Source organism: Camellia sinensis, chromosome 13 (genome assembly GCF_055761805.1).
Source record: "Camellia sinensis isolate YWXY chromosome 13, ASM5576180v1, whole genome shotgun sequence".
Taxonomy (NCBI): domain Eukaryota; kingdom Viridiplantae; phylum Streptophyta; class Magnoliopsida; order Ericales; family Theaceae; genus Camellia; species Camellia sinensis.
This window is the reverse complement of record NC_138973.1, coordinates 87,510,434-87,535,918: the sequence shown is the minus strand read 5'-3', so window position 1 is coordinate 87,535,918 and position 25,485 is coordinate 87,510,434. Positions and strand designations below refer to the sequence as shown.

Genomic DNA, 25,485 nt, shown 5'->3' with positions numbered 1-25,485 from the left:
TTTTAATAATTTAATAATGCAGCTGCAAAAAAAAAAAAAAACTAAAAACTAAAATTCATTTACAACTTGGGCAATTCGGGCAACTCGGTCAATTCGGGTTTAACTCGGATCGGGCTTAGACAGGTCTTAACACAACTTGAGCTGGGCTTAGATAACTTCCTAACCTGACCGAACCCATCCGATATGCACCCTTAATATACCTGAAAAGTTTACTCTAAACTTTTTAAGAACCTCACGGCTGTATTTATAATTTGGGAGCAGCTTAAGCTCCAGTCAAACGTCAAATTAAATGGTATTGTTCGGTCTATAAGGTTCATCACGGATTTCTTTTTGATAATTTAAATTGTTCAATACATAGAACTCGTTGAGTACTATATGTCTGTAAAAAATTAAGTTGATCGGATATTGATAACTATCTCATTAAATGAATTTTTTATCAATCATTAATTTATTCATCATCCAATTTCTTTTATATAAAATTAATTTAATCATATAATTATAAATATTTAATCAATCTAATTTTTTATAAGAGTATAATACTCCACTACTTCTAAATATTGACTGTTTAAATTATGAAAAATGAGCACATGACAGGCACCACCGTCCAGTCGGATCTCGGACTGAGGCGAGCTGCATCCTTATAATGTACCCCAGTAAAAACCACAATGGCACCATCGCAAAACACAAAATTTCACAAAGCTTCAAAAACCCATTTCTAGGGTTTTACCAAAACCAGAGCACCGAAAACAATGAAACTCGCTGGTCTCAAATCGGTCGAGAACGCTCACGACGACTCGGTCTGGGCAGCGACTTGGGTTCCGGTGACCGACGACCGGCCGGCGCTCCTCATGACGGGGTCGCTCGACGAGACGGTGCGGCTGTGGAGGCCCGACGACCTCACCTCCGTCGCCACCAGCACTGGCCACTCCCTCGGCGTCGTCTCGGTGGCAGCGCATCCCTCCGGCGTCATCGCCGCCTCCGCCTCCCTCGACAGCTTCGTGCGGGTCTTCGACGTTGATCACAACAACACCATCGCCACTCTCGAAGCTCCTCCCTCTGAAGTCTGGCAAATGCAATTCGATCCCAAGGTAATTCAGATATCAAAATGTCTACTTTATATATATCTATGATGTACATTTGTGCTGTTTTTGGTTTTTGATTGCTCGATGATGAAGAAGATACAATTCAATTGCATTAGATGGAGAGATACATATAAAGTTTAAATTTTTAGATGATACATTTGTGCTTTATTTGGTTTTTGATTGCTGGATGATGAAGCTGATACAATTCATTTACTTTAGATTGAGATATGCACTTAGGGCTAGCTTGGTTGTCCGTAAAACGAGAATTGGACCATTTTAAAACTGGGTTATTTACATAATAGATTATTAGATGTGTTCTCCCTGTAAAAAAATATAAAATGTGTATATTTATGTATGTATGTATGTATAGATTGTTTTGTGGTTTTTGATCGCTGAGTAATGACAAAATCTACGTTCGATTGAGGTATACATTTAAAATTTCTGTTTATAATTATATTGACATCCACATAGACAGTGCATGTGTGTAGAAATGCCATTTGCATTATTGATGTTTCAAAGGTGGTGTATTTTGTTTTTCTTTGAGTCTAGGTTTTTGGTTGAAGACAGTGATAGTAGATTACATTCGGAAGATGTGGAATTAGATGTAGAATATATTTGGTTTCACATTAAGAGTGAGACTTGTCTATTCCTACTGAAGGAATGAAAAGAGTGACTTAGCTACCATTGCATAAGGCCAGAAGGAATCTTTTACTTACCTCTAGAAAAGATCTCTTTGCTTATGATTCTTGAACTTGAAAGTGGGGGGAAGGAGATACTCAATGTCTTAGATAATGTCAAGTCAAGCCTTTGGAACCTTTAGGTCTATAGGGGCTCCACGGGAGGGAAGAGAGAAAATTTAGACAATTTGCTCATAAGGAATTAAAGCAACTTATTTCCCCATTGGGGGAAAATAGATTGAACTTGGTAAGTGCTAAATAGAGGAGGAAATGAAGAGATTTTACCAACCAATGGTAGTTGATGGAATAAGCTTTGTCCACAATATCATTCCAAAAGTGTTCTTGGTTGTGAAGGTTAGGGCTAGCATAAATTACTAAAAGAACCCACTACGATGCTTTAGGTGTGGAAGTGAACCGATCTAGTTTTTGTGTTTGAGTTGGTTGATGGAATGTAATTTATACTTTTGCTTTAGCGAATGAGAAACCCAATATCCCATCTTCAAACTCCATCCGTTCTTTTTCACTCCAGCCGTCTTCCCCTCCTTTATAAGACTATCTAGTCTAGTCGTACTTCAGTTAGGGTTGGCGGAAGGATCAGGTTGGCTTACACAATAGTTTAATTATTAAGATCTCACAAATAATTGTTGAATCTCTTAGTAGGTCCTTCTTGTTGGGGTTATTGCTTCTCTCTTTCATACTTGCGAAAGCATACCAAAATAAACACATACACAACCAAAAGAGAAACACCATAATTTACGGGGGTTCGGCCCAAATAGCCTACATCCACGGAAAGAGATTCTATTATATAAATAAAATAAAGAATACATGTGAGATGACCAAAACCCACACCTCTACTTTAAAGAATGTTAGATAAACATGATCGAACACTACTTGAAAATGGCTCTTCTGCTTAGAAATGAAATGTTTCAATTGTTCCTTGAAATTCTTACTCATATTGAACTACTGGTAGGCATATGTGCATCAGGATCCCGATTCATGGATCTCTCGGTTTTAGAATAAAAGTAGGAGGATCGAACCATTTCATCTGACTCTTTTTTCAAATTTGATAAATGTTGATTGATAGTATATTTCATTATAGTTCTATGATTTAGAGCATCCTTTCCTATTCGATCCCTTTCAATTCCATATTTGAAGTTGCAATCGGATCGTTTCATTATCAATTCATTAAAAAGAATCGATTCAATGCATTTCCTATGTACCCTTAGTGCTATATTGGATTTGAATCAGATTTATGAGTGCATTAGTTATGTTTAATAGCCACGTATGCACACCAAAGCAAGATTTTGTGCTTCATTAATGTTGTTCCAATCTTGTCCCTCTCCCTTCCTGTGATCTTTGGCACTTTGGCTATAACATTAGACAGCTCTATTGTTCTCATGAGATACTAATTAAGAACCTTCCACATTTTTCTTTCTTTCTTTCTAGAGATCACATGTTCTTGTTTGTATCAAACTTAATAATGTCTTTGATCCATTTGGTAGTTTATTCAGTGCCTACCTTAAATTGGTGCATATATACTCTTATGTTAACTTATAATGAATGTATTCTAAGATTTGAGATGTGTTCAAGTTGCTTTTGCATTTCCAGATATAAGGACATTGACCTAATAAAAACTAGTTCATACTTCAATTGTATCACATGTTGGCACTAAATTATTTGGGTTAGGAGTTATAGGTCTATTTAATGCAGTGTTGTGAAAGGCGCCCGCCTAGGTGCGAGGCGCAACAGTTGCGCCTGCAGGTACCCAAGGCGAGGCGACTTGAAAGAGGCGTGCACCTTATGCGCGACTTTTGTTTTTGGATCTCTGAATGAATCTAATGGCTCAAATTGTGCTTTTAAAGGCTCGAATTACAAAGGATTACAACTCTGAAGCTATATGCGAGAGTACCTAGCCCCAAATCGATCGAAATGCTGTAATCTCCATTCATATTTGCTTGAAAGCTTGCTATGTGTCTCTCTTTCTCTTCCCTTCGGCTCGTCTGGGACCAGGTGAGTTCTTCTTCTCTTCTTTGACTTTGCTCTCTCTATTTTTTTTTTTTTTTTGTTTCTTTGACTTGGAGTCTCGACTCTATCTCTTCTTCTTCTTCTTCTTTTTCTTCTTCTTCTTCTTCTTCTTTCCTCTCTGTTTTTTTTTCCCTGCTTCTTCGGCTCTCTCTCTCTCTTTCCTGCTGGGCAGAGTTCTTCTTCTTCTTCTTTGTTGTTTGCTACTGGGCTAAGTTTTTTTTTCTCTTTTTTTTCCCCCCCTGCTTTTTTGTTTTCTTTTTTGCTTCATACATAGAATAATGCAAAAATGAGAATAGCAACAGTTTGTATAAGCAAGCACATGTCTTCTTATTCTTCTTCTCTGGTTTTTTTTTTTTTTTTGTGTGTGGCTTCTCTTCCATGCTTTTGCATGTGTGTGTGTGTGTGTTTTTTTTTTTTTTTTTGCAATTATGTCATTGTCTTTGTTTTGAGTCTCTCTTAGAAAAAAAAAAAAAAAAAAATTACGAATACTTAATTCATGACATCACACATTACATTATGAATCATTAGTCTATGTTAATTTATCTATTTTTTACTAATATTATGCGTCTTGCTTCAATAAAGCTCGCGCCTCGTCTTGCGCCTAGGCCCCAAGAGACCTTTAGCATCTTGGTGCGCCTTGAGCCTTTAAAAACACTGATTTAATGATCAAATTCTTGTTGTGGTTTCTGCCGTATCTGCATAATTATTGTAATGTCCTTTTCTTTGTATGCTCAGTCAAACATAAACATAATGTATTCCACTTTATATACCGATACCTATAGCAAACATATGCAAAGTATCATACTTACCCTCTATGCACATATGATACATCTCCTGAGGTCTGCGCCAGAGATTGCAGAGTTGATTCAGTTTCTCTTCATTTTACACAACCGAAGAAGTTGAACCAACTGTCCTCAGCTAAGTTGAACTCCCCTTGCGTGCTGCTAAAGGGATTCATCCATGCAGAGAATTAACATGCAACTTCATCACCTTGCTCTCTGTTGTACCAACTCTTGACTGCTACCCTCTTTCTCTCTCCTAAATTTATGTCAGTGTTTGCCATCTTCCCATAGGGAACTCCTCAGACAGCTCACCCTCTCACTATCTACACTATGCATATAGTTGTTTTTAATGGAAATTTTATTTGGTGTCTTGAGATAGTTAATTTTGCCCTCATTGTGGTGGCACATTCTATTTATTAGCTTAATGGGGGCCAACTACTCTGCGTGCTACTTTACTTAATTGGCATGTTACTGCATGTAGCTGTGAGAAAAGTAGAGTTGTTGGCCCACATGTAGCTGTGAGAAAAGTTAGGTTAAATATCATCCTTACACAATTCCCCATATATATATTTGTTCCTTAACTAAATAAGGAAATAAAGTAGAAATGAGAAACAAATTAGATTAGAAATAGAACCTAAAACTAAGTACCCTAAATTACTATGTTAAATTGGTGCCTCTTGCACCTAAACATGATGGACTCTTTAGTTTTGCTGAAGTACCTATGTCAACACGACGCGACATGCAACACGACATGGGTGTGGGTATGGGATATGGATCCTTTCCTTATTAGTTTTTCCTTTTATTTTTTGAAGGAAAAAAATAAAATTGGAAAAATAACCAATAAGTCTTACTTTTGCCAAAGAAAAATCATTAGGTCCTATTAATTTTCTATTAGTACAATTCAGTCTTATTTTGAATAAATTAAGAGTGCTACTATTAGCACCCCATCAGTTATTTTGGACCCTCCATGTTTTAGCTTTTATTATTATTATTATTATTATTATTATTATTATTATTATTATTATTACAATAATAACCTCAAATAAACTTACTAAAAAGGATATCAATAATTTTAGGACACCCCATCTAACAATTAAACCTACGCATCCACTACATCATGAACTAGGGTTTATGAGAGCATTCACCTCAATCACCACCCATCCGTCTTTTCCAAATCCCACCTTCGAAACCTACCTACCCTCAAAACCTTGAAAACTCTTTGACCGCAATATTCCGGCAGAGACGGTGGCAACCATTGATTACCTATACTTTTTTAGCAATGACAATGATTGAAAGTTTTTTCAGTAACCACAACTCCATAAGACGAAAATAGTACAACAATAAAAGCTCAGAGGAGATTACCTATACTTTTTTAGCAATGACAATGATTGAAAGTTTTTTCAGTAACCACAACTCCATAAGACGAAAATAGTACAACAATAAAAGCTCAGAGGAGGTTCGTAGCTTTGATGATGTTCTTAGTTTAGAGGAGATTAGCTTTGTAAGGATTAGTTTCTTGAAAAAAAATAGCAAAAATAACAAAAATTGTTCGTCATTTTTTCCGAACTAAACTCCCAAATATATAACCGAAATTCAAGAACACAGGCCTGAACATACATTGTTTATTTGTTTGGAAACGGTAATTGAACATTTCTTATTTGTTCAAGAGCAGATAACCAAATAAAAGGATGAAGCGGCAGAGATCACAACCCAATCCAATTTTGTCAAGGCAATTGACAATAATCATACTTGGTTCTTCTTCTTCTTCTTCTTTCTTAAGCACAGAAACCTCAACCCAATTTCTTGCTGATATATTCTAAGGATTGAAGATTAAAAAGTCTACATTTATTTTCTCACTGTAAGATCATGAACAAGTATGTGGAGCTGAAGTAGTAATCACCTTGATGAGTTTTCTTAGGGTTTTGGGGAGAGAGGTTTTTTGGGGTGTGGAGGTGTAGAGGGTGTGCATTCAATTGAATGAATGGAATGTTCTCTCAAGGATAATTTTGGTATTATTTGGGGGTGAAAAGAAATTTTAAGGGTTTTAAAATTTATAAGTGGGAATCCAAAGAAATGGAGGGTCCAAAATAATTGATGGGGCGCTAATAGCAGCACTCTAAATTATTCCAAAATAGTTCAAAACTACGTCAATACTATGCTTTCTTCCAGTTTTATCCTTTCTCATGGATATTAATTACACTTCTACTCACAATTTAATGAACAACTTAGTCAAGAATCATAAATAGGATAGCTAACACTTTGACATCTAGATCCATGTGTAATACATCAAAAAAATTAATATTTAGGCTATGTGCATAGAATCTATGCACAAAAATATACCAAAAAATTTATGTAGGGTTACAATTCAACTTTTTTATGGTGAAACTCACATTTTCAATGAATGTGAACCATATATTATATATTCTAAATCATTTTGTATAGAAATTATGTGTACCTAACATTGCCCACAATAGCCATTTGAAAATTATAGTCCAACCGAGATTGCATAGTGTCTAGGAATGTTATTACAAGCCATAACAATATTGGGCTTTAGTATTTTGTTAATTAGAACTAAAAAAGTCAAAATAATTCAAAAAATCAAAATAATCATACAGGCAATATAATCCAGGAAACATGGATTATCATGGAAAGCAACCAAAAAAATCCCAACAAAAAAATGTTCCATAAGTAGAGGCTTTGATCAAAAACCTCTGCTGTAACCTGCTAGGGTTTAATAGTTATATGAAACAAAAATCATATAAATGACCAAAAAATCACAAATACATACGTGTATATATATATATATGTATATGAATGAAAGAAACGGTACAGTCAAAATCCTATAGAAGTATTGACATCATTACTTTCCTAAATGCCACGAGAAGAAGTATATGAGGAATATATGAAAAGTAGAACTTTTGTGGGAGTGTTCTTTAAAAAGAGGACTGAATTGTTTTAATAGAAAATTGACAGGACTTAATGGTTTTCTTTGGCAAAAGTAGGACTCATCGGTTATTTTCCATAAATTTAGAGTAAAATTATTGCCAATATACTAAAATTAGTAAAATCATTGTATTCTATATTTTGCATTGCCAAAACACTATTATTATAGCAAAATAAGCTATATCATGAATACATTTTATTGTTACAATATAAAATTATTTTTCCCAATTAGACAACGCATCCCCTTACCCATATCTAATTTTTGGATCCGTTTGTGTTGAGTCCATGTATTCGAAAATTTGGAGTTTGATGTGTATGACTTCTAGATATACACCCAGACCCAATTCCATCTAACGTAGGTTATCCCCTGTAATGCGCATATGTTTGATATCAGAATTTTAATGTAAGGATCCAGTTGCTTGCAAGTTATGATCTAATTTTGCCGCAAATGTTGCTGGTTGATTTGCTGCTGTGTATATCCAAGTATGAAACCTCCATGTCTCCATATCTACTTCCTTTGGAGGGATTTGGTCACCAAATCATTTATTTACAAGGAATGAATATATTTGTTAGTCGAGATTTGTAATTAATTGAGAATATAATTTCTGCCAGCAGCCTACCGACAATTGTTTTTTGTTCAGGGTACCACTTTAGCTGTTGCTTGTGGGGGTAGTGCGTCCATCAAACTATGGGACACTGCCGAATGGAAGCTTATCACCTCCTTATCTATCCCTCGCCCGGAAGGATTGAAACCCTCTGATAAAAGCGACAACAAGAAATTTGTTCTCTCTGTTGCATGGAGCCCCGATGGGAAACCACTCGCTTGTGGCTCAATTGATGGCACAATCTCCATTTTCGACGTCTCTCGCGCCAAATTCCTGCACCATTTGGAAGGCCACTGCATGCCTGTGCGATCTCTCGTATATTCGCCTATTGATCCGAGGATACTGTTTTCTGCCTCCGATGACAGCCACGTGCACATGTACGATGCTGAGGGGAAGAGCTTGATTAGCGCCATGTCGGGTCACGCTAGCTGGGTTCTGAGTGTTGATGCAAGTCCAGATGGGGCAGCTATTGCCACGGGCTCAAGCGACAGGTCTGTGAAACTATGGGATCTTAAAATGAGGGCGGCTGTGCAGACGCGGAGCAACCATGTGGACCCGGTTTGGGCGGTGGCGTTTCGACCGCCTGGAGGGACTGGCATGCGAGCCGGTAGACTCGCAAGCGTGTCGGATGACAAGAGCATATCACTCTATGATTACTCTTGAAGTGAGGTTTTTGTTTTGTTGGATAGTTTTTCACACTCCTTTTTTGAGCTTCTCACACTCTAACCTCTGTGAGGCAGCATGACCACACAAAAAAAAAAAAAAAAAAAAAAAAAAGTGAGAATCTATTCGTTATGTTTTCATTTTATTTGTTTTCATTTTTCGTGGTTTGATAAACAGAAACAATGAAAAGTTTTAAAATATCTATTGCTTTCGTATAATTTTTATTTAGCGGGAAAAAGAATTCCCAAAACTGAAAGCAGGTTAGGTAAATAGTTGGCCAAATAATGTTTCTATATTTTGTTGAAAATTAAATACAAAAAATAACCAAACATGTGTAAAAAATAAAAATAGTCAATTTTTTTTTTGTTCTTTATCTGTTTTCCATTGTTGTAAGAGTTCCCCTGAAGAACCACAAGTTGGTGCCATATAGCTATGTGGTGTGGTCATAAACTCCACACCTCCAGAATTCTTATCTTGTATACAAGATCTTAGAGTGCAGGTCTCGTTTGTCGAGTGATTTTTTTAGTCAAAAAATTAAAAAGTCATTAAAAAAATTAAAAAATTAGCAATTTATACTAAAAAGTCAAAGATTCTCTTTTCTTTCTATTTTTTATACATCTTTTCGTAAAAAATTAAAAAATTATTCTAAATATACTAATTCTTTTTACTTTATATTTAAATCAAAAAATTAAAAAATTACTAAAAAATTTGTTCTTGATACATCTTTTCGTAAAAAATTAAAAAATTATTCTAAATATACTAATTCTTTTTAATTTATATTTAAATCAAAAAATTAAAAAATTACTAAAAAATTTGTTCTCAAAAACAAGGAGTCTCTCAAGAAGAGAGCTTAATTGAAAACTCACTTATCGAGTATGGTGGTGTTTGGCAAGTGGGTTGGGGCTAAAATAGTCACAAAAGACAAAACAGGCTATTTTAGCCACAACAAACAAAACATCACATCCAATCCATAATCATTACACTCTTCTCTCACAAAAAAAAGCCAAAAAGCCAAAAAGCCCTTCCCAAACCAAGCTTTTTAGCCCAGGCTAAAATAGCCAAAAAAGTCAAAAAGCCAAAAAGCCAACCCACTTCCCAAACGGAGGCTTAATGATCCAACTATGCCAAGTGAAAAGCGTCATCACTCAACGGATAAAAATTGCTCTAAGAGGAAAAGTTTTGGTACTTCGAGATCAATTGTTGACCACCTGGGTTAATGGTATTATTTTTGTAAAAATTAAATTTTTATATTAAAAGTTATATATAGTTTATTAAAATAAATAATATTTTAAAAGAAATGAAAAAAAAGAGACTAATATTAAATATATAAATTTTAACTTTAAAAATAATAACTTAAAATAGATATGAAAAATTACATTGTTATAAAAAAAATATACAATTAAAATGAATGTATAGCTGAAGTTAATATAAACAAAAAAATTATTTAAAATTACTTAAGTACCAATCAGTGGTAAAAAATAAAAGATAATAATAATCTAATCATACAAATATTTATTAAAATTATAAAAATAAAAAATAATAATATTCAAACTATATAATATTAACTGAAACTATATGAATAAAAACAATTATATTCAACCAAACAAATAGTAAGTCAACCTATACAATAAACATAATAATTAAACCATACAAATATTATTTTTTATTTTTATTAACTCAAATAAGACAATAAAAATTAATACAAATATTAACTCAAACCATACAAATAAAAAATGTCACTAAAAAAAATAATCATATATATATATATATATATTAGCATTAAAAATAGTTTCAAAAAAGTAAGATAAAGAGAAATTCAATTCACCATATTTAGTTGAATTTTGTCTTTTATTTTTCTAAAACAATAAAGAAAAAACTAGTTTGGTAAAACAAAATATCAATTTCATATTGTTAACTTTTTTGGAGTGCAAGTTCAAACTGTGTGAGAGGCAAGTTAGATCTATGTCGATTGCAAGTCCAAGTGCAAGGCAAATCTATGTGAGGTGCAAATTCAATCTATGTATGGGTGCAAGTCCAACATGTGTGGAGTGCAAGCCCGATCTATGTGCAGTGTAAGTCCTATCTACGATAGATGCAAGTTCAATTTGTGTTGAGTGCAAATCCAACATATGCATGGATGCAAGTTCATTTTTAACATTAGGGTAAATTACAAATACACCCTTTAAAGTTTGCTTAAAATACGAATTGTCCCATGTGGTTTGGAAAATTACAAATACTACACTGCCAGAATTTTTTATTTAACAGAATTAATTGAAAAAAGTGAAATTTCTAAGGGCCTATTTGATAACCATTTCGTTTTCAATTTATATTTACAAAAATTTTAAAAACTGTCATAAAAACTTGTTTGATAATTTTTTTTGTTTATAAATAATTGTTTCAGTTTATAAATTTGAGAAAAAAACATTAACTTAAAAAATGAGTTTACGTTGGTTTTTAAATAGAAATTAAAAAATTTGACTAAATTTTTTTTTTCAAATAAATTTTTTTTCCAATTATTTTTTTTTCAATTATGATGTGTATGATCCCATTGTCATAAAGAATAAAAAATAAATATAAATATTTCACGCATGAACAAACATATTTTTTAGCTTATGTTTTTTAAAAAAATTCAAATATTTTATTCAAATCAAACGCGTTTGTAGTTTATGTCTTTCTGAAAATAAACAAAAATCAGTTTATAAAATTTTTGTAAACATAAATAAAAAATGTAAACGTTACCAAACGCTATGTAACTGTTCACGTATACAATAATAAAATCATATGAATTATTAATTGAAATAAAATTTTAACATTGTTAAAAACAGTTACGGAACTTGATGATTTATTAATAAAATGACCTATTTGTTATGAAATTAGAAACCTTATGGGACATAATGTAATTTCTAAAATCATAGGAGTAATTTGTAATTTAAGTAAACTTCAGGGGTGTGTTTGTAATTTATCCTTAAAATTGTGTTTGTAATTTACCCTTAAACTTATTAGTTCCTTTCTTCGGTTTATTCACCAAACTAATTTTTAATTTATTTTGAAAAACAAAATTTGAAAACTAATCCAAATTGTGCCTAAAAAATTAAAATAATTTATATAAATATAAAATAAAAATAATTAAGTGAGATACTAGAAATTATAAAAAAGAAGAAAAAAATCACTAAAATTAAAAAATAATAATAATCACTACAAATTAGACTTACATTCTGCGCAAGTTAGACTTGCACCCCACACATGTTGGATTTGTACCTCACACAAATTGAATTTGCATCTAACGCAGATCGGACTTACACTGCACATAGATTGGACTGCACCCCACACATGTTGGACTTACATCCACACATACCCCACACAGATTTAACTTGCACTTGGATTTGCAACCCCCATAAATCTAACTTGCATCGCACGTAACTAGAACTTGCACAAAGTTAACCATATGAAATTGATATTTTGTTTTACCAAATTAGTTTTTTTATTTTTTAGAAAAATAAAAGACATAATTCAACCAAATATGGTGAATTGAATTTATTTTATCCTACTTTTTTGAAACTATTTTTAATGCTAAAATATATATGATTATTTTTTTTAGTGACCTTTTTTATTATGGTTTGAATTAACATTTGTATTAATTTTTATTGTCTGATTTGAGTAAATTTTTAGTGACCTTTTTTATTTATTGTATGGTTTGACTCACTGTTTGTATGATTGAATATTATTGTTTTTATTCATATAGTTTCAGTTAATATTGTACAGTTTAAATATTATTATATTTTTACAATTTCAATTAATATTTGTATGATTTAATTATTATTATCTTTAATTGTTTTTTTTACCACTGATTGATATTTAAGTAATTTTAAATAATTTTTTTTTGTTCATATTAACTTCAACAATACATTTCATTTTGATTATGTATTTTTTTATATCTATTTTAAGTTATTATTTTAAAATGTAAAGTTTATATTTAATATTAATCTTATTTTAAAGATATCGTCTATATATTTTTGGTATTATTTTTATAAAAATTAAAATTTTATATTAAAAGTTATATATAAATAATAGGGGAAAACACCAATAAATCTCAAATTTGAAAATGTTAACCCATTTAGTCCCGAATGTTTTTTGTTGGACTAATAGGTCCTATTTCCCAAGAAGCTTACTATAGGCCTTTTTATAATTTCCCTTCTTTTCAAACATCAAACATTATTCATCCAACATCAACCATTAGCAACGTCAGGATTAATCATCAAACGTCAACCACTAAACATTAAGATTCTTCATCAAACATCAAACACAGATTTTGAACCATTAAACATTAAGATTATTCATCAAACATCAAACATTATCCATCAACCATCAAACATTAGATTTATGAGTAACATCATCGAAACAACATCAAACATCACAACATCATCATTAAAACAATATCAAAATAACGATTAAACAATTTTTTAAATAATGATTAAACATCAAAATAACGATTAAAATAACATCAAACATCAAAATAACGATTAAACAATCATCATCACAATTTGTTTGATCAAACATCATCATAATTTATTAGCCCTAAACACACAAACCCAGATCTGAAAAAATGAAGATGGATATATATAAATATATATATATATATATATATATAAAGAGGGAGATTCAATTCTCATCAATCTTCAGTATCAACCCTCACGACGACCACCACCACCACGGAACCCGCCGCCTCCGATGGAAAGATCTGATGGGAGAATCGGATCGCAGGATCGGACCCGCCTGAGGACCCGATCTTGGCGTCTCAATTCTGTGGGTTCGAAAGAGAAATGGGCGTAGAAGAGAGTGGTGAGCGAGGAGGAGGAGACGATGGGGTGGTGATTGACATCGTAGGCGAAGTCGGGACCGACCTTGGAGACGTAGGTGGAGGGAATAGAGAGGCCATCGAGGATGGCGGAGATGAAGGCCGCGGCGCCGCCAAGGCTATCGGCGATTACGACGTCGTCTTTGATGAGGACACCGTGGCAGTAATTCCCGACGATTAGGCCACGACAAAAGTGTTCTTGTTCTTGATGTTTGATGACCATGGGTGAGATTATTGGAGCTAGAGGATCTCAATTTGTTCTTGTTCGATGACGTTTGAACATGGTCGATGTTGTTTGATGTTCGATGTTTGTTGATGTTCTGAATGTTCTTGATGTTCTGAATCTTCTGAATGTTCTGAATGTTCTTGTTGATGATGTCAATGTTCAATGTTCTGAATGTTTTCATAAATGTTCAATGTTCTCAATGTTCAATGTTTTCATAAACATCAGCAACATCTCAATGTTCAATGTTTAATGTTCAATGTTCTGAATGTTTTCATAAACACCAGATTCGATGATGTTCAATGTTCTTGAATGTTCTGAATGTTTGAACATGGTCTTCATGTTTCTGAATATTCGATGTTGATGATGTGCTTGAATGTTCACAAAGATGTTGCTGATGTTTGTTTGACGATATACCAAAAATAATCATGACTAAATGATTTAATAAAAAACGTTCAGGACTAATTAGTGTAACATTTACTAAAATAGGATTTATGAGTAATTTTCTCTAAATAATAGTTTGAAAAAAAAAAAAAAAAAACAGGCGTGTACGTTATAAAAGAGAGAGGAGAGATGAAAAAGAGAGCGTACAGAAGAGAGAGTAGAGAGACGTGAGAATAAATGTAAGGAAAGGCGCGTGATGGGAGATAAATTCCCCATGACTTCAGGTGTTTTGAAAAGTTGGTAAAAAATTAACTTTTGATTTTTTAAAAAGTGATTTAGAAGTTAGTAAAAAGTTGACTTTTTACTTTTTAGTTTAATATTTATTTATGGTATCAAATCAAATTAAAATAATCAAAATATCTTTACCTAACATAAAAAATTTATTTTTTTATTTTTTTGTTATAGGCCTAATTTGTAATTTTATACCTGCAATTTTTTGCCTTTTCCAAACTAAATTTGTTGTTTTTTTGACCACTTACGTTTTTAGAAAATGATAAAAAAAAACGTGGCTTTTTATGGGGCTCCTCAAAACGGCACATAATTAATTTTCAATGTCCCACTCACATTGAAATTCTAGACTTTTAGCCCACTATCCAATAAATAAGACTCACCGTTACAACTGAGGTGCAATTGTCCCTAATAAAAATAGGACTTTATAGTTGATATCTCAAATAAATTATTAAATTTTTTATCAAATTTTTTATATGAGTATGAAATTTGCATACATGTGATTTATATGGATCTTACACTCATATAAGAGGTTTGATAAAAAATTTAATAATTTATTTAAAATCGAAAATGACTGGTAGCTCAAAAAAAGTGGCCCGATTTTGGCTCGAATTCAAATTCGAAGACAAAGACAGAGGAGAAAGAGGGAGAGAAGAGAGGAGAAGAGAAAGAGGAAGAGAGAGTGAGAAAGAGAGAGGATGAGAGGAGATCGTCGCAGTGCCACCACCGTCGACTCGCTGCCGCCGATCGTCGCAGCACTAAAGATCGTCGCAGCACCACCGCCGTCGCCTCCGGTCCCGCCTCCGCCTCCTCCTCCCCCTGTGATTATGCCCCCTCCAGTCCTCCTCCTTCCTCCTCCTTCCTTCTCTTCTTCTCCACCCTTCTTCTTCTTCTTCCTTTTGCAACAAAAACACAGGAAAAAAAAAAAAAAAAAAGAAGGCACCAAAACGACGTCGTTTTGATATCAAGCCAAATTCGGGCCAAACTCTTTCAAGTTACGTAGCGGGGTCGATTTAAAATTTATATTTTCCTAAAAATAGTGGTGTGCTATCAAAGCCTTCTTTGGTATGTCAAACTTTTTGATATTTTTAACTATTTTAGGTCTCGTTTAGAAATTAATTATTTTAGTAATTTTTTACTTTTTTAGTTAAAATATGAGGTAAAAAAAATTAGTATATTTAGAATATTTTTTGATTTTTTATAAAAAGATGTACAAAAAATAGAGAGAAAACGATTTTTTTGACTTTTTAGTATAGGTTATAGACTTTTTGATTTTTTTTTTTTTTAACTTTTAGACTAAAATAAACACTTGCCAAACGAGACCTTAGTTACGAAAAGATAAAATAGGTTAAAAAGTTAGTAAAATAAAACGTTACATCCAAATTTATTCTCTTATAAAAGTCAAAAAATATCTATCACAAACGAGACTTTTTAGCCTAAGACTAAAATTGTCAAAAAATTAAAAAGCCAAAAAATCAATCCACATTTCAAACGAACCCAAAATAGAGTTTTTGATTAAATTTTTTTACAAAAAATGATGTGGCCTCTAGTATTTTAAATCAAAATACCACGCATTGTATTCATAAGCAGACCTACCTTCAAGATATAAAATTTTACTTACATTCTTATATAATCTTGACTACTCATAATATATTTAGTACATTAATCATAAAAGTCTAACTAAATTTGGCTTAGTTCCCTCAAAAGTCAAAAAAAATTGTTGTTCGTTGAAATTTACACCTAATTTTTTTTTTGTTTATCTCAATATTTTCTAACGATTTAAGAAATTGAGAAAAATAGGATAAACCCTTCACCTCTTAAGTGAGAGCAACGGTAAGAATTTCATATCATTTTATGTTATTATAGTCTACCATCATTATATATTTAAGAATTAGTTACTTAAAAGTCTTATTTATAAATGTTATGGTAATTCAGATCTTATCAAAAAAAATTTAAATCAATAAGTCCTATTTAATAAAACTGAGAATATTATCAGTTTTTTTCAATTTTTAAAACTAAGAATATTATAACGTTTTTGCCCTTGTACTTGTTAGTTTAATTCAACTATCTGATAAAATTGAGAATATTATCAATTTTTTTCAGTTTTAAAACTGAGAACATTATTAATTTTTTCATTTTTTTTTTGTTTAGTTTTGCACATCAATATTCCACCATCATGCTCCTTTTATAGACACAAAATTTTTAGTTTTGCACATAAATTTTTTAAAGTTTTTTCAATTTGAAAGTTTTAAAAATTAAAATAAATGTCAAATCATCATGTTCTATAGATGATCATAAATGATGAACAACCATTGTTTGAAGGAAATTCTAACTATTAAAAATTTAATGAGACATTGTAACAACCCTCATACTGTTTACTGATTAATGACTGAATGATTACCGTTAATCATCGATTACTGCTAAATGGGACTGATAATGACTGATAATTGAACTGCCTAAGGTACTGAACTGACCGACTGAAAACTGGAATCGAATTGACTGAGTATGTGTGTGTTAAATTGTATTCTATCTGTTTGACTGTTTGATTATCTGTTCCTGTTTGTATGTTTAAATTGCAAATTGAAGGCCTTATCAGCGGCCGAATCCAAAATTGATTAGTGTATCTTGATCAACATAATTTATGTAATTTTATGGTGAAGTTATCTGAAAACTGATTAGGTATGATTAAATTAGATTAATGGTACCAAATTTCATGAATTGGACTTATTACCAAATTGCCACCTGAGTGGCCCACTACTTGAGCCTTTTTGATCTCCTAATACACTCAACAAACATTTCTTCTTCCACTTCCTGCACACAACCGACCTTAGAGAGAGAGAGGAGCTAGAAGAGTTGAGTTCAACTTGTTTCATTGTGAATTGGCTAGAATTGTTTGAAGAATTGAAGGTTGATTGCATATTTGAGCTCCCTTCTTGAACTACAAGACTAAAGGTAGCTCCATTGTCTTCTTATTCATGTTTTGAGTTGATTCTTGCATGGTTCATGTCATATTGATGGAGTTTAGAGCCAAAACATGGTTTAGATGTTGTATTGCAGCTTGGATGTTGCATGCATGTACATATATTGAAGTTTTGAGGTTGTAATCCATGTTTCCTCACATGCATGTCCATCTTTTGGTCATACTCCATGAGTTCATCTTGTTTTTGAAGGTTTGAGCTCTTTTAAAACAGCATTAAAGCTTTGAAAATGATTTAAGATCATGCATGTTATATTTGAGGATTGTTCTTGGAAAATGGTTTGAAATTGAGTTTAAATTAACCACCCTTGGGCCTTGATTTCTCAAATTGAGTTTGGATCATGTTTAACTATGAGTTTACATGTGTTTTCTGGAAATTTAGCCCAAGAGGTCGAGTTTTGATGCTTTTGAACTTGATTTTGGAGCTTGGAGGTGCGATCTGGGTTTTCCAGATTTCGCACTTCCGCTCGAGCGGGGGAAGTGCCGCTCGAGCGTGGAATCCGAACATCCAGCATCTCTCTGCACTGTTTTACAGTCCGCTCGAGCGGAGGATTGGGCGCTCGAGCGGAGTCTTGTCTCAAGCTCGAGCGGGCATCGAGCGGAGATTTCACCCATCCAGTACTTTTACAGTACGCTCGAGCGGGGAATTTTACGCTCGAGCGTGTACCTTTGTTTGCCTGTACGCTCGAGCGGGGAAACCTGAGCTCGAGCGGGACTCTGTTTTTCTGAAAATCCTGAACATGCTTTTAAATGTACATCTGTGCATCCTCATCCCATTCTAGGCATTCTTAGGCCTAGTTTAAGGCATCTTGTTGAGGATATAGATGTAGAACACACCGAGGAATTAGGGATTAAGTTATAATATTTCCCAACTGTATAGCTTAGTGTGTGTTCAACCTGTGAACTGTGTAGGGTTGGCAACTGGGGAGACACGCTCTAGCATACTGTAGCCCAAAACTCTGTGAGTAACAATTGTGTAAAGATATGTTCAACTGATATCTTTTGAATACTGAACTGAACTGTCTACTGAACTGGTATTATCTACTGAATGAATGTATGTCCTTTATTTCTGAACTGTACTGTGGCATCCTTAGTACTTACTGTTTACTGTTACTGTTACTGCGACAGAATTCTCTGTCGGTTCCCTCGTGGAACCACTACTGTTTACTGACTGATGGCCATCATTACTGTTTGGTCTTTTAAGACCTACTGTTACTGTTATGCTAATGGATGTACCACATATGACTGTTTACTGTACTGAACAACTGAAATACTGATTGAATTGAACTGTTTTCATTACTGTAAGGACATTCATTCTAAACCCCTTTACGCATTATGTTATTCACTGGGCTTTAGCTCACTGCTCATATATATATGTAGGTGTACAGGCACCAGACCGGAGCTAGGAGCGCGGGTTAGACTCCAGTTTTGTCAAGCCAGCCTATGTGCCTCACTGCGAGGTTCCGAGCCTATCTGCTAAGGCTTAGGGGTGTTTTAAGAATTCCCCCTTCTGTACTGTTTCACTGTTTTGTATAGGCTGACTGTTCACTGTACCGCTATCTAGGGTTGAGTCCCTAGTTTGAATGAATGTGAATATTGTGCATACTGTTCTGTACTGTTTATGTATGAATGCATGAAAAATCTTTTGGCATACAGACTGTCACAGCTCAATGGACACTATTTATTTACTGTATTGGCTTCCGCCAGGCCCTGTACTCTGTTGTACTGTATTACTGTTAAGCAGGCCTTCGGTAATCTCGGATTACTGGCCGGTTACGGTGCTAAACCCATAGGGCCGGGTTTGGGTCGTGACAGACATGAAGGTCCAAAATATCTTAGTTAAGACTTAATGAAGTATAAGTTCATAAATTAGAACTTGTGTGTAAATACTCTATATTTAATTAATATCAACTATAATTATTATTTTTGTAAAAAATCAATAAAATTATAATATTTTTTAGAGCATATGAATGAATACCATAAATTATTTCCATAAATATTATAGGTCTTAGACCTAAGAAAAAAAATACCAAATGAAAAAGTATAAAATAATAATAGACAATGTGATAAAATTTATACATCAATTAGGCTTTGTAATGAATATATATTGAAAGAGTATGTGAAAGAGAAGACTCATATTCTGCCCAAATTGAGTATGCTGAAAAATTGTGTTGTGGCTTATATTTATGTAATATAATTCATTCACACAATTTCTCCCCCTTCCAAACCCCTCCCCCCCCCCCCCCCAAAATTACATGGCAAATAAAATTTGATAAGTTAGCTCACATTAAAATATTTTATCAAAACTCTCTTTCTATGCATTCTGTTTTACCAGCTTATTAGGGGAATTGCATGGGAATAAAATGTGTGGATGTAATACTATTGTATTTATAAATGTGAAAATGTTAAAATTTATAAATCAAACTTGTTACCACTTCAAAATGGAAAACAACACATTTTATAAATTATTTTGGGGCTAATTTGTGTAGTGCCTAAATTTTGATTTTTATTGATTAAAATAGTAGTACGCATTACTTTCATGTTGATTTTGAGATCAATGTTGCTAGCAGACACTCATTTCCGCTTCTAAACACATTCATATAGGTGTGTGAACCCAGATACATAAATGTATTCTCTATTTATGGATGTGGGTATTGAAGTATAAATGATGTGTGCCTATCTTTTCTCCTTTGAGAGACAACATGATAATGTGAAAAGAGTAATGTTAGGTATCGTGAAAAAATATCATAAAAATGATCATGAAAGATTTTTCATTACACATACAAAAAAATACCACACACTAATCAAAGGATAAAAAATTTTCATGAAATATTTCATGATATTTTTTTTATGATCCTTAATATTATTCATGTGGTAAATGGCATGGAGTATTATTACTCCAAAACTACCTGTTGGACCATTTTAATATCTTATATTTATTTATTGGTTTATCTTTTTCATAAATGGGGTTTTATTACTTTGGTAACCTCTTGGTCATAAATGGAGGATAAATAGAATTCATGAACCTGGTTAATGGTCATTATTTTGGTGTAACCATTTTCTTGTTTAATGGTCATTATTTTTGGTGTAACTGTAAGGTCCTTATAGCCTATATATGGTCTACTATTTTCTATCTATAGAGATCAACTATTTTTTCTTTACAAGAGAGATTACTAGCAAAGAAGGGTGTTTTATTGGTGGAGCTTTGGGTTCACCATCTTGTGCAGAGTTGGCCTGAACCATACGACAAGTGGTCGGGCTGTTGTATCCTAGAGGGGACAAGTCATAGTGTTGTGACTGCTGCATCGGTATTTGGATTCTTCCTACCGCAGTGGGCTTGATCTCCTTAAAGAAAACGAGATATCCGTGCCTCAGCCTGATCTATTTGTATCTCATTTTCTTTGCATCATTTATCAATAATATAGTTTAGTTTCTGGTATTTTCTCCAACAATTTTAAGGAGATCAAACATGGAACAAGTACCAGAAAAAACCAATGATGGAATTGGAGATCTCAACAAACCTTTCAAGTTCAAAGGAGTTCATTTTAAGAGGTGGAAAGGAAAAGTTCTTTTTTACCTTAGCCTTTTGAAAGTTGCATATGTTCTTACCGAAAAGAATCCGAACAAAATCCCAACCGAGGAGATGAATGATGAAGACTATGAGGCACATGAAGCAAAAGTGGCTTCCTATAATACAGATGAGTATAAATGTCGCTTTTATCTCTTAAATTGCCTTGCTGATCAATTTTATGATTACTATGACACCACTTACACTTCCGTAAAGAAAATTTGGAAAGCTTTACAGACTAAGTATGATACCGAAATGATAGTTGCAGAAGTAAGATCTGAAGGCATCAAGATTGGTGACAACTTGGTAGTTGCAGGACTTGCTGACAAGCTACCACCATCCTGGAGAGAATTCCAAAAGAGTATGCGTCACAAACAAAAGGAGACTTCCTTAGAGACGTTGATCACTCGCATCCGAGTAGAAGAGGAGGCTAGAGGCCAAGATGCATTAATAACACAAGCGGGTAATGGCAATTCTACCACAAAGGTAAACTTTATTTCAGCAAATAATAACTTACCCAAAGGTCATAATTCCAAGAATGCTTATTTGAAGCCTTATAAAAAGAATATGAAGAATTATGGTAAACCTCACAATAAGTGGATTAATCCAGATAAGAACCAAGGTCCATCACCTCCACAAAATTTTACATGCTTTGTCTGTGGCAAAAGTGGGCATATTGCTCGAACTTGCAAATTCCGAAAACGTGCACCTACCCCAAAGGCTAACATTATCGAGGAGCCATTTGTGGCTATGATTACAGACATTTGCATGGTTAATTATGTGGACGGTTGGTGGGCAGATTCTGGTGCTAATAGACATGTTTGTTATGATCAAACTTGGTTCAAGGTGTATACTCCCTTTAATGATGAGAAAACAATTATGCTTGGTGACTCTAGTCAAACCAAGATACTTGGGAGTGGTGAGGTTGATCTAAAATTCACCTCTGGACGTGTGCTTACTTTAAAAGATGTGTTTTATACACCGTCCATGAGGAAGAATTTGATGTCAAGTTATTTGTTGAATAAGGCTGGGTTTTAAGCAAACTATGGAATCTGATCAATATGTGATTACCAAGAAGGATATTTTTGTGGGTAAGGGTTATACTTGTGATGGGATGTTCAAATTGAATATTGAGATTAATAAACCATCTACTAATTCGGTTTACATGTTGTCTTCTATTAATTTGTGGCATGCTCGCTTGTGTCATATAAATAGTAAATATGTGGGAATCATGAGTAGTTTAGAATTAATTCCTAAAGTGACAAAAAATTTTGAGAAATGTGAAGTTTGCAGTATAGCAAAAATTACCAAGAGGCCTCATAAAAGTGTTGAAAAAAATACCGAATTGCTAGAATTATTTCATACTGATTTGTGTGAGTTTGAAGGAATTTTAACTCGGGGTGGTAACCGATATTTTATCACTTTTATTGATGATTTTTCAAAATATACAAACATATATTTATTAAAAAATAAAAGTGATGCTTTTGAGAAATTTAAAGAATTCCTTCTTGAAGTGGAAAATCAATTCGGTAAAAAGATTAAAAGAATTAGAAGTGATAGAGGCCGGGAGTATGAATCTATAGGATTCAACTCTTTTGTTCAGTCATTGGGAATTATTCATGAGACTACTCCACCATATTCACCTTCATCAAATGGCGTAGCTGAAAGAAAAAATAGAACGTTAATTGACTTGACAAATGCTATGCTTATTGATTCAGGTGCTCCCTCAAATTTTTGGGGTGAGGCTATTTTGACAGCTTGCCATGTGATAAATAGAGTGCCACACAAAAAGACTAAAATTGTCCCTTATGAGTTGTGGCGAGGGCATAAACCAAATTTAGGTTATTTGAGGGTTTGGGGTTGTTTAGCTTTTGTGAGGCTTGAAGATCCTAAACGACCTAAATTGGGTGAACGAGCTACCACTTGTGCTTTTCTTGGGTATGCGTTGCATAGTACAGCTTATAGATTTTTTGATATGAAAAATAATATTATTTTTGAATCAGGTGATGCTATTTTTCATGAAAACAAATTTCCTTTCAAATCTAGAAATAGTGGGGGTTAAATAATATCTGAAAATATTTTATCTATGCCTAGCTCTTCTACTCATTCTCAAGTTTTCAAGAAAAAGAAAATTTTCAAATCCAACCAAGAAGACGTAAACGAGCTAGAGTTGAAAAAGATTTTGGCCCTGACTATTATCTTTACAATGTGGAAGAAATTCCTCATACGGTACAAGAAGCTTTATCATCACCTGATGCTATTTTCTGGAAAGAGGCTGTAAATGATGAGATAGACTCACTACTTTCAAATAAAACATGGAAGTTAGTGGATTTACCTCCAGGTTGTAAAACTATTGGGTGTAAATGGGTCCTTCGTAAAAAACTTAAACCGGATGGAACTATAGATAAATATAAAGCGAGGCTTGTCGCTAAAGGTTTTAAGCAACAAGTTGATCTTGATTTCTTTGATACTTTTTCTCCGGTTACTAGAGTAACATCCATTAGACTGTTGATTGCAGTGGCTGCAATTCATGATTTAAAAATTCATCAAATGGATGTAAAAACAGCATTTTTAAATGGAGATCTAGATGAGGAGATTTACATGGACCAACCTGAAGGCTTTGTGGAGCCTGGCCAAGAAAGCAAAGTGTGTAAGCTAACTAAATCCCTTTATGGTTTAAAATAAGCTCCTAAACAGTGGCATGAGAAATTTGATTCCTGCATGCTTGAGAATGGCTATAAGACTAATGAATGTGATAAGTGCATATATTATAAAACTTGTGAGAATGCACATGTGATTATTAGTCTATATGTGGATGATCTACTTATCTTTGGCTCTAATTTGCATATTATAAATGAGACTAAAAATATGCTTAATAGCCACTTTGATATGAAAGATCTTGGTGAAGCTAATTTTATTTTGGGAATTAAAATTACCAAGACTGAGGATGGCATTTTTCTTGATCAGTCGCATTATGTTGAGAAAATTTTAAAGAAATATAATTTTCTAGACTGTAAACATGTTGCTACTCCTTTTGATGCAAGCATACACTTATCTGTTGTAACAAATGAAAAAGAAGTGATTAATCAAAAGGAATATGCTAGCATGATTGGTAGTTTGAGATATGCTACTGACTGTACTAGACCTGACATTGCATATGCTGTTGGAGTACTTAGCAGGTTTACTAGCAAACCAAGTCGAGATCATTTGCTAGCCATGGGAAGAATTATGAGATATTTATTTGGAACAAAAAATTATGGTTTGTTTTATAACAAGTATCCTGCGGTACTTGAGGGATATAGTGATGCCGATTGGAACACTTTGTCCGGTGATTCTCTCTCTACCTCGGGTTTTATTTTTACCTTGGGTGGTGGTGCTATATGTTGGAAGTCTAAAAAACAGACGATAATTGCTAATTCTACAATAGAAGCTGAGCTTATAGCGTTAGCTTCAGCATGTGAGGAAGCGAATTGGTTGAGAGATTTGTTACATGAAATTCCTTTTTGGGAAAAACCAATTCCTCCTGTGTTAATTCGTTGTGATAGCACTGCTGCTATTGGTAGAGTGAACAATCATTTTTATAATGGTAAATCCAGACCTATTGGAAGGAAACACAGTAATGTGAGATCCTTTTTGAGTAATGGCATCATAACTGTGAATTATGTAAGATCTTGTGATAATCTTGCCGATCCATTAACCAAGGCCTTGGCGAGAGATAGGGTTTGGAATACATCGAGGGGGATGGGTTTGAAGCCTATAAAATCAAAAACCATGTATGAGGATACCCAACCTAGGGACCAGAGATCCTGTAACTAGGTTCAATGGGAAGAACGAATCATATGGTGGTTGTAAAAATGCACTCTTTAATATTTTGTTATCCATCCCTATGATGTAAGTGCATTTGTCCTGTAATGTTGGAGGGTTGAGTTTTTATACTCTTAATGAAATTCTGTAGCTCTTGTTGAGTGGGGTGTGTAAATTACAGGAACATCCTTGACAGATTTCACCTATGTGAGCATGAAAGTGGGGCCGCTTTCTATGAGAACAAGGCTTATTCTTAAATATGCTCATGAAAACTGGGATTAGCACAAGGCCGTAATGTGCTGGCTATTAAAGCTCATGTCAACACCTGGACTATTATGTGTGAGCAGTAATACTTTATTTCCCCTAAGCAGTCATAGTTCAAGTCTGAGACCACTACTGACTCTGGAGTAGAGATTGTTGTTTCACTAATGAAGGTTCAATGCAGAGCACACCTTCATGATGCATACTAGTCTATCTTTGTTTGGTAATCTCTTTTATCTTTGTTGATATTAAAATGAGTGGGGGATTGTTGGACCATTTTAATATCTTATATTTATTTATTGGTTTATCTTTTTCATAAATGGGGTTTTATTACTTTGGTAACCTCTT

The 25,485-nt window shown here is 33.5% G+C and overlaps 1 protein-coding gene across 1 annotated transcript; it reads left to right on the top strand.

Moving 5' to 3' along the window:
- Positions 1-605: 605 nt before the first annotated feature.
- Positions 606-8,880, top strand: LOC114323627 (WD repeat-containing protein VIP3). The gene is made up of 2 exons (XM_082902780.1): positions 606-1,088; positions 8,151-8,880. The coding sequence occupies exons 1-2, from the start codon at positions 750-752 to the stop codon at positions 8,775-8,777; spliced, it is 966 nt and encodes a 321-aa protein (XP_082758906.1). The 5' UTR covers positions 606-749; the 3' UTR covers positions 8,778-8,880.
- Positions 8,881-25,485: the final 16,605 nt, after the last annotated feature.